The sequence below is a fragment of the Xenopus laevis genome, chromosome 2L (genome assembly GCF_017654675.1).
Source record: "Xenopus laevis strain J_2021 chromosome 2L, Xenopus_laevis_v10.1, whole genome shotgun sequence".
NCBI classification, from domain to species: Eukaryota; Metazoa; Chordata; class Amphibia; order Anura; family Pipidae; genus Xenopus; species Xenopus laevis.
Window position 1 is genome coordinate 823,387 of NC_054373.1, and position 10,745 is coordinate 834,131.

Here is a 10,745-nt window from a genome sequence, read left to right on the forward strand (position 1 = left end):
ATGTGAAAGAGAATCCTGCTTGTGTATTTCAGGTATTCCCAGGGCCGGATTTACATAAAGGGCACCCCTAGGCCCTCTGCCATTCGTCGCCCCTGTCCCCTCCCCTTTATTCGTGCAAATTTTCATCATCAATGGGAAAATTTAAAAAATAATCGTATCTCCAGCGATTTCCCAGTGTTTTTGAACCAATGTGGGTGTGGTTGGGCAACATGCCGCCCCCCTAAAATCCTGCCGCCCTAGGCCTGGGCCTAGGTGACCTTTCCACAAATCCGGGCCTGGGTATTCCAATAAAGCACAAATTATTTCTCCTAGATCTGTTTTCTAGGTCTTCTGCTTTTGTTTCTAGTTCAACAACTCTTTTCTGCAGAAGGAACATTTTTGTGTTAACTGTAGATGAGTTATCTTCAATAGAGGAGACTCTCTCTTCTACTTCTGAAATTGTATTATGGTAGGGTTAATCCAATTGGCCACTTCGGAAGCTATTTGTTTATAATTGAAGTCGCCATGTGAAGAGTTAAGTGAGGTGGGAGGAGAAGAGGAGGGTACTTGCAGTGTAACAGGAGCTCTGGTCGCCATGTTTGATTTAGTGTGAGGAGCGTTTTGTTTCACTGTGTCCGTGTCGGTTTTACACTTCTTGTGCTTCTTAGGTGAGTCTCTTGCCATTCGGAAGGCTTTTGAACAAGAATTTACGTGTTCAGTGTGCAGGTACGAGTGCTGGGCTACGGAGTGAATGTATTGCGCGTCTAGTTCACTCAGGCGCCATACCGGAAGTCTGATAAAGATACACTTAAAATAAAGATACACAATTTGCTGTGGTTCTCCAGAGTTTATTTGAAAGCTGATTTGGAAGATTTGTGGCTGGTCGGGGTTACTACTCTGTTGGAGATACCCTAAACACAGTGGGGCAAATTCACTAAGATTCGTAGTTGCGCCAGGCTTAACTTCGCCGCACTTCGCCAGGCGTCGTTTCACCAGCACTTCGCAAATTCACTAAAATCCGAAGTTGTGCTCAGGGGTAGCGTAAGGTTGCGAAGTTGCGCTAGCATTGATTCGCTAAGTGAAGCGAAGTAACGCTAGCGAAGGCTAATTTGCATACGGCGCCAAATTCAAATTTCAATGGAGGAATACGTATCAGCACTACAAATGCCTAGAAAACCTTCAAAACATCAAATAAAATGTTTATTTTGCCCTACACATGTGCCCACTGTATAGGTAAGTTGCCATGAGTCAGGAAATGTAGGGGGGAAGGAGGGGAGCCCCAAAAATTTTTTCGATCTTTTTCAGCCTATCAGCCATCATGTAGAAAACACGCCAGCGTTTTTTGGGACTTAGAAAAAATTTTGGCTTTTTTTTAAACAATCCCTATCTACTCTATTGCGCTTCGCCTGGTCTGAGGTGGCGAAGGAAGTCTAGCGTAAAAGGTAGCGTTCAGTACACTGCGTGCGTTAGTGAATTTGCGTAGTTTCGTCCGTAGCGAAACTTCGCCAGGCGTAAGGGTGCGAAGTAACACTAGCGAATTTATGCCAGCGTTTGTTAGTGAATTTGTGCAGTAACGAAAATGCCAAACGCTAGCGAAGTAACGCTAGTGTTCGGCGCTTAGTGAATTTGCCCCAGTGAGTGAGGGATCACCAGAATATTTGAAAAAATGATTTGTTACAATAAGCGACTGTACGGGAAGTTGTCGCATGGCTGATACGATTAGAGGGGGTGATACAAACTGGGGGTAATAATAATCCCTCGCATTTCAGGTACGTTTTGTGCTCTTTCGATTTAGTCCCAATTTGCTGGAGGGGACTTTTAGTTCACCTAGGAAAAATACCTAAGCTTTCAAAATAAGCTGGAAATGTTTCTACTTCTATAAGAAGATATAAGCTTTTAATAAAATAATCTTTCCTAATACAGACACATATATAACAAACATTATATTTATGCAGGGAAATCCAACTGATTTGGAAAGCCCTGTGTCTCCTAAATACCCCAATGTATAAATATGAGGATTCCTGAGATGCATAAATCAAAAACGACCACTCCAGGTATCTGCACACTTTTATAAAGTTAGTGTTTTTTTTTGTAAAAGCCCAGTGTCGGAACCCAGAATTTCCCCCCCCCCCGTTTTGTAAGAAATTGGAGGGAGGACTGGGCTGAGCATGGGGAGAGGGAGAACTACACTGATTACTTTACAGGCAGGTATTCAAATCTCCCGCCCACGCACTGCCTGTTGGGAAGGGATGTAAAGCAGATTCATAGTGCGGGACTCCAGGAATTAGATGATAGAAATTGGTGTCTGGTTTATGTCAGGGCTACTCGGCCGATTCCCCCTCTCCACCTCTGAACTGATAAGAGCAGCAGTACAAGGGTAAGTGCTTTGTATTGTACTCCTGGCACGTCCCCCCTAACTCTTCCCTTAACTCATTTCTTACTCACATTTACCTGCTGTTTATCTAATAATAACCCTTCCCTTGCCTTCTGTAAATCTGTCACTACTTCTGGGGGTATAGGAGAAAAGAAGGAAAGTATCCTCGTCTTTTTAATCAGAAAAAACACAAAAAAAAGTTATATATTATCACTGTGTGATTTAATTTCAATTAAACCATTTAATCTCGTGATTCTGTAACTGTAGGTTCCCCCCCTTAATAATTCATCCCACAAAGTGCTAGTGCTTAACCTCAATAAAATAGCATTAAATAGGGTGTATATTTAGTCATTTCTAACTCATGAACAATTCATTTAACATTAATTAATAAATTACTAACAACCAACTAAAACACCAATAAGGTGATAAAGTGCCACCAGATTGTGATCAATTCACTTATGAATTAATTAAAGTGCAATTGTTAATATCTCTGATTCCAAGAAAAGGAAGGAAAAGGAAATTGGTAGATGGTGTTTTAGTTGGTTGTTAGTAATTTATTAATTAATGTTAAATGAATTGTTCATGAGTTAGAAATGACTAAGTATACACAATAATTAAAAGGAAAATTAACTGTGGCTTAGTTTTACCCTATTTAATGCTATTTTATTGAGGTTAAGCACTAGCACTTTGTGGGATGAATTATTAAGGGGGGGAACCTACAGTTACAGAATCACGAGATTAAATGGTTTAATTGAAATTAAATCACATAGTGATAATATATAACTTTTTTTTGTGTTTTTTCTGATTAAAAAGACGGGGATACTTTCCTTCTTTTCTCCTATACAAAAAATTGAATACTGACAGAAGTCAGATCCCCTCTTTTTAGTTAACTTTATATATCTGAAGTTAGATCATTCCTTTTTTATTGTACTTCTGGGGGTATTTATACATGAAATTGCCACTGTGTCATCTTGCTATGACTTCTGGGGGTATAAATGTGACCCAAAGTTTGTCTTTTTTTAACATAAATTACTGCTCCCGCTGCTGTGGTTTAGTTTTCCTGAAAATTTGGTGAAAGCCCATGGTAACGTTGGTTGAGTAGTTATGCCACTAAAACTAGCCCCAAAGCTTTCAATTTGCAGGATCTCCCACCTGCCAAAAGGTACTTCTGACATTCCATCATTTTAGCTACTGCAACATTAACACAATTACTGCATTTTATGGCCATAATAAAGCAAAATATTCTTGCAAAGTACAAATTCTCCCAGATCCAGAATGGGTAAATAGGGCTTTCTACTCCAAGCTACCGAACTGCAAAGTTTTCTTAAATTTGACAGTGTTGATATTTCTAAAAATCACCACAAAATTTCAAATTTCCAGGATCTTCTCAACACAATAAATATGAATGGCAGGAATCCACTGAACAATTTGATTGCAAATGTACACCGCTTTATTGAAGTATATGTAGTAACCCCAAAATATATTTTATGCAGACTCATTTCATCACATGCATTTAAATGAATTTAAAAACACACTTCCCATTTTGTGTGGTAACAACTACAGAACTTATTCTGACACATTTTTTTCTCAAAAGAGCAAACAGATTTTTTTTATATTCAATTTTGAAATCTGACATGGGGTTAGACATATTGTCAGTTTCCCAGCTGCCCCCAGTCATGTGACTTGTGCCTGCACTTTAGGAGAGAAATACTTTCTGGCAGGCTGCTGTTTTTCCTTCTCAATGTAACTGAATGTGTCTCAGTGGGACCTGGATTTTACTATTGAGTGTTGTTCTTAGATCTACCAGGCAGCTGTTATCTTGTGTTAGGGAGCTGCTATCTGGTTACCTTCCCATTGTTCTTTTGTTTGGCTGCTGGGGGTGATATCAGTCCAACTTGCAGTACAGCAGTAAAGAGTGACTGAAGTTTATCAAAACACAAGCCAGATGATTGGGGGCAGCTGGGAAATTGACAATATGTCTAGCCCCATGTCAGATTTCAAAATTGAATATAAAAAAATCTGTTTGCTCTTTTGAGAAATGGATTTCAGTGCAGAATTCTGCTGGAGCAGCACTATTAACTGATGTGTTTTGAAAAAAACATGTTTTCCGATGACAGGATCCCTTTAAGTAAATTACCCTGTTTGGTCTATTTCGAGTTTTTTGAGTTTTTCTAATTTGTTTGAGCTTGTTCACTCACTTAAAAAAACAACAAAACACAAATTCAAGGTATTTTCTCCACTATTTTATTCATCCAATTTTTTTGTATTTGGATTTATTTATAAATAAGAAAAATCTGTGTATTTTAATGGTAAAAATATATTTTAAGAGGGGGGCTGTTGAATCCTGATTAGCGTGTAGCCCACTCTAGGGCCTATGTGACTTTTCACCCCTGTTTTATTTCTGTAAATATCCATTTCATAGAAAGCATATATTACATATAACAGTAATTATTTTATAAGATACAGTGTGAAAAATGTAACAGATAAAAGTGGAAGCTGATAACAAGGCTATATATATATAGGATAACTAGCTGGTTATTGTGACGCTGCTTGTGGTCAGTAAATAAAACTGTGCCAAGGATAAAGTTTATGCCCATATAAGAATATTTTTGCTTAGTCTCATTACGTAGTCTTAAAGGGCACCTATCACAGCCAAAATCAAACACATATTAACAATCTGACCAGTACAAGCTAAACACGCTTAATCAAACTACATATATAGTTTTTTGAAAAACTGCAGGTTTTAAAAAAATCCCTTACTTTCTCAAATGGGTTCTTTCACTGAGGGAGGCCATACTGTGACTATAACAGAGACTATAATATGCAAATTTCAGGAGCATGCTCAGATTGTAACACTGCTTTGAGTATTCTACCCAGAATGCCTTGTTTAAGTAAACTCCTCCACTAGAAGTATCAGGAGATTATCTTGTCCCCTGCTGGTGATGTCATTATGCAAATGAAGGGCAAACAGTAACTTCCAGCAGGGGGCAGCACTACTGTACAGCAGCTAACACACAGACGTTTGGCTGATTTGAAAATAGCTTAGAAGGGTTGATAAGCAACAATGAATTTCAACTGAGCATGTGCGAGATTTCAGAGCTACAGTTGGCTGGGAAGATATAAGTAGGAGGAGCCAGTGAAATCCAAGATGGCTGCCTCAGCTAGAACTGCAGGGGAGATAGGGGAGATCTTGCAGAAGGAATAGTGAGCTGATCATTTACATTAAACAAACAATTCTAACTGTTTTAAAAATCGGATTTCTTGAACTTTCACATAGTGGGGGTCATTTATAAAGTTCGGCAGCGCATATTTTTCGCAAATGGTTGTATTGCGCATGTTTTTTGCTGAGCGTTAATATATTGCACTGCTCTGCCTGTCTTTCCGGTTTTTGCGAATTCGCAGTGTGAATAAATTTTCGCAAATGGTGCGCAAATGAGACAGGAGTTTGCGCGAGCGCACCCAATGTGCGAGATTGTTGTGCGTGGAAATAGCGTTAAATTCGCAGTTTGCAAAACTGTTTTGCGAATATTTTATCCGCCACCAAAGTTGTGGCGTAATTGAGTCGCAGAGTGTGCGCATAAAGATTCGCAATTTGCGAATTGTGACATATTTATAAAGCCCCTTTAGACATTCGCATTGTGAACAAAAAATTTGCAATTCTGTATGCACCCTCTTATTCAGCTTTATAAATATAACCATGCGCAGGGCAAATATATTCACTTTGCCAACCAATCTGCCCTGCGCGAAGTTTATAAATGACCCCCAGTGTATTTACTTAGTAAATGATTTTGGTCATGATTGGTGCCCTTTAATACAGATATATTTTAACCAATGATGATTAAGACAATTTGATATTATTGGAAACATGATAAATATGTGAGTGAGGGTCAGTTTGGACAGAACTATCTCCTGAGCTGCCGAATTCTTCTGTATTCTGTATCTCAATAAACTTCCTTCTCTGACTGAAACTTTGAAGGGGAGTTGGCTGCAATCATTGGAATAGACACTCACTGAGGTCAAGAGCCAACATACATAAATTCAAATTTTGATAAATAAGCCTCATAGACTATGAACGTGAGACAGCGGCACTGCCATCACAATCAGGACTGTCCCATGAAAAATAAGACAATTGTGAGGCCTGTATTGCAAGTGAGCTGCATGGCTGTGAGTAGCTTGTCCTGCCTTTATTATGACTTTATTAGGACTTTATTAGGACTTTATTAGGACTTTATTAGGACTTTATTATGACTTTATTATGACTTTATTTTGACTTTATTAGGACTTTATTAGGACTTTATTATGACTTTATTTTGACTTTATTATGACTTTAGGACAATAGTAGAAGGGGGAAAAAATCCTTACAAGGCATTTTTCAGCAATAACACTGGATTGTTATATGTGAAGTGTTTTGCATGCGGCAATGTAAGTAAATGGAAAGACATTTTCATAGAGATTTGTTTCCCACAGCAGCGCAGATTTACCATGGACAACAAATCCCATCGTTGAGAAAGGGGTCACGCCCCGAAACGTTGCATCCGCAATAAACGAGCAAGTTTATACCTACTAGTATTACCCATGTTGTGCTGGTGTGTTCTGTTTCAACAAACCCCACGTGTCATTATATAGGGGTTTAATCAGTTTCTATTCCATGTTCCAGTCAGGCACCAAGCAGTGGCTCATCAGGTGCAACTGTAACATTTCATTTAAACAGAAAGTGAACTTTGATCCAAATGTTCTTTGCACTAAGATCACTTCTGATAACAGCTCATATCTCTAGGGAAGGGTTATATTACTTATTATATTACTGCCTATTTAACCATTTCTGCACATTTGTAGCACAAACTTAACCTGAAACATGTGAGTGTGACCCAACTGAAGGGCTGCAGGTTAATAGCCCAACACTGGCGCCACTTTTCATTTCCTTCTGCTAAATACTGACTCAGACTTGGGACAATTATATAATAGAGGATGATATGATTTTATCTGAGTAGGATTTACCATTCAGTCCAATTTATATCTTTAGCCTTCATAAGGTTACTCCATTTCTATCCTATATTTAATAACATCTGGGGCCAAATTGAAGAGGAGGGAAGGACGAGGAGGCCAAGACTGGATCCAGGCACTGGTAGTGTTATCCGCAAACTGTGATACCTTTATGTTATTGGTACTATAATCCTTTGTCATTCTTCAGTGTTCAGGTAGGCACCCCAAGTATCAACCTGCCTATAGGGCTGTATAATTCGGCCCCCAAAGTGCTTCACCCAACACTTTTGCCAATTTGTGCATGTGAAATACTATGAGCCTTTGAGGAACCCTCCCCAACTCTGCTGTGGGATTGGACCACAATCTCCAGCAGCAGACAGGGATTATTTTTGTCTGTGTTTTTTTATATAGGCACCTAAAGGTCACCCCCCTAAAATTGCTAACCTAAGCACAGATACTCAGATACACTATATATAAATATGATCCTGTTCTTATATAACCCCAATACACCTCGTGTATCAGAGAAGGGAAGGTTATAACTGGTGTCAGAGATACATTAACTGTCAGTTTCATTTCTTTTCTCTCCCTTTCAGTGATGGCAGCTGCTGATCTGAGAGCTGAGCTGACCTGCTGCATCTGCCGGGAAATTTATACTGAACCAGTAACCCTGCCATGTGGCCACAACTACTGCCTGATCTGTATTGGGAGAACATGGGACTGGCAGGAGAGTATAGAGGAAGATCCGTCCTGCCCTGAATGTAGGCAAAGATACAGGAGAAAACCTGAACTGCAAAGGAACCTGACACTGAGGAACATAGCAGAGCAATTCCTTTCTACTCACCCTGAGCAGGATGGGACTGGGATCCCTGAGAACATGAAATGCTCCACACACCACAAGTACCTGGAGTATTACTGCTGTGAGGATGGGAACCGTATCTGTGTGTTCTGCTGGCAGATGGGGGGGCACAGGGGCCACAGGGTGGAGCTGCTGAGTGAGGCCTCTGAGAAGAAGAAAGAGAAACTGAGAAAAGTTCTGGAGAAACTGAGGCCAGAGAGAGAGGAGACTGAGAGAGGAGCCCAGAGACTGCAGGAGCGCAGGAGAGAAGTGGCAGAAAAATCAGCCGGTGAGACAGAGAGAGTCACTGCCCTGTTTAGAGACATCAGGGAACATCTGGAAGCCCTAGAGAAGCGACTCCTGAGTGACATCTCCAGCCAGAAAGAGAAGCTCTCACTCACACTCACTGATCTGATGGAGCAGCTGGAAATAAAGAAGGACGAGCTGTCCAGGAAGATCCGTCACATTGAGGAGCTGTGCAACATGGCAGATCCACTCACTGTCCTACAGGAACGGGAATCACATGCCTTTTGTTGGGCTGAGGGGGCAGATTATGTGTGGTGCCATGAGAGAGATAATATAGAGGTAAGGGCTGTAGGGGATCTGGATGTGGATCTGATCTCAGAGACATTACTCACAGGCTTATCTGCCATTGTCACTGGGGTAGAGGGAAGGTGGTACCCTGGGCAGGAGGCTACAGACCTGTTACTGGATAGAAACACGGCTCATAATAAATTATCTGTCTCAGAGGACATGAAATCTGCTTCCTACTCACTAACAGAACTACATTACCCACAATCCCCAGAGAGATTTCAATGTTTATCTCAGATTTTAAGCACTAGGTGTTTCCTCTCAGGGCGACATTACTGGGAAGTGGAGATTGGTGAATGGGGGAGCTGGAGGGTAGGGGTGGCCTATCCCAGTATAGAGAGGGGAGAGGCTTTGTCTTGCATTGGAGATAATAACAAGTCCTGGAGTTTGTGCAAATTGATTAATAACTATACAGTGACACATAACAATAAAATCATTGATTTACCGCACGTCCCTTTCTGCAGGAGAATCAGGATCTCATTGGACTATGAGGCCGGACGTCTGTCCTTTTATGAGCTGAGTGAGCCAATCAGACACTTACACACCTTCACTGCCACATTCACTGAGCCCCTTCATGCTGCATTTGGGGTAGGGGGGGTTAATGCTTGGTTCAGAATTACTATCTAGGACATTGCTCTCTGCCTAGCAACCAATTCCCAGAGCTGCCCCTTGTACAGTTATTATGTCATCAATGGCATCATAATATAACTCACTAGAGTTATGGATCTTCGGAGAAAAAAGACAAAGATTCCACATCAAGGTGTAGATTAACGTAAATATATTAAGTAATTACTCAATGTAACAGAATGAAGGGAAATATGGAGGTCACTTTCTCTCCTTCAGGTCCATCATGGCTTCCCTCTGGCTCATCTGTTGGCTCATCTGTTGGCTCATCTGTTGGCTCATCTGTTGGCTCATTCTAGTTACAACCTAAATTCCTGTTTAGGAACTTCTTTAGGCTGCCTCCTGTCATATAAATGGGGTGCTCACTGTTAGATCAGATTTAGGGGAAAATAATGGAGGACAGTGAGGCCAGTAAATAATGGAACCTTCCCCTGTTTAACATGTAATTGTTGACAGCGAGGGAAGGTAATTTACCATTCACATAAAGATCTTCTTATCAAGAACCCGAGTGAGTTACAGTACACGGGGCAGAAGTCATAGATGGTCAAGGAGCAGATACTTGAGAGAGAACAAATCTGCCAAAATAAACCAAGCTGTGACCTGACATTGTGTTGATATCATGAAGGGAATAGATAATGAATTGCTAAAAAACAAGTGACTGGGTGAATACATACGTTGGCCATTATTTCACCTTCTGCTTGAACAGGGAATATGAACTTCACAAAATCTTCCAGTAAATTTAGATTTTAACTTGTGTTTTTATAATAAAGTTTTATCTTTTACAGATGCTTTTGGATTAATCACATCATTTTTGGACTGAAAGATTTATTATATGGGGTATTCAATTTGATAACATGTTTCAAGTGAATTTGTAACATTTTGTTCTTTTTATGGTATTGTGGAAATCTGCTTGTAGTACATAGTGCCAAGAGATGGTCTAGTGTAAATTGTATATTGTATGTAGCAAATGTTGCTGCATTATTGTCCAAGATATAAAACAACCCTATGTACAATAAAAGCTTTTGAAGTTTACTCAGCTCGGTGTTGTCTACATTAATCTTGTTGTTCAAACCTGGTCTGGAGTGGCTGCCAAGTGACATGTAACGTTTACATTCTTATTTGTTGGAAAACAACAGACAGAGATTGTTCCAGTGGATGTCACTTAAAGGAACAGTAACACCAAAAAAATGTAAGTGTTTTAAAGTAATGAAAATATCATGTAGTGTTGCCCTGCACTGGTAAAACTGATGTGTTTGCTTCAATCACACTACTATAGTTTATATAAACAAGCTGCTGAGTAGCAATGGCGGAAATTGAAAAACTTCTATATGGCACAGGTTAACTAATGGATAACAGATA

The 10,745-nt window shown here is 40.0% G+C and overlaps 1 protein-coding gene across 2 annotated transcripts; it reads left to right on the top strand.

Moving 5' to 3' along the window:
* Positions 1-411: 411 nt before the first annotated feature.
* On the top strand, positions 412-10,418 carry LOC108707783 (E3 ubiquitin-protein ligase TRIM7). Of its 2 annotated transcripts, none has more exons than XM_018245762.2 (2): positions 412-647; positions 7,930-10,418. In XM_018245762.2, the coding sequence occupies exon 2, from the start codon at positions 7,932-7,934 to the stop codon at positions 9,387-9,389; it is 1,458 nt and encodes a 485-aa protein (XP_018101251.1). In that variant the 5' UTR covers positions 412-647; positions 7,930-7,931; the 3' UTR covers positions 9,390-10,418. The 2 variants fall into 2 exon arrangements, with proteins under 2 accessions (XP_018101251.1, XP_041437308.1); XM_041581374.1 differs by lacking the exon at positions 412-647 and adding an exon at positions 1,596-2,356.
* The last annotated feature ends 327 nt before the right edge of the window (positions 10,419-10,745 follow it).

Excerpts from the sequence above, each read along its gene's own strand:
- LOC108707783 (XM_018245762.2), top strand. The coding sequence starts at position 7,932 with ATGGCAGCTGCTGATCTGAGAGCTGAGCTGACCTGCTGCATCTGCCGG.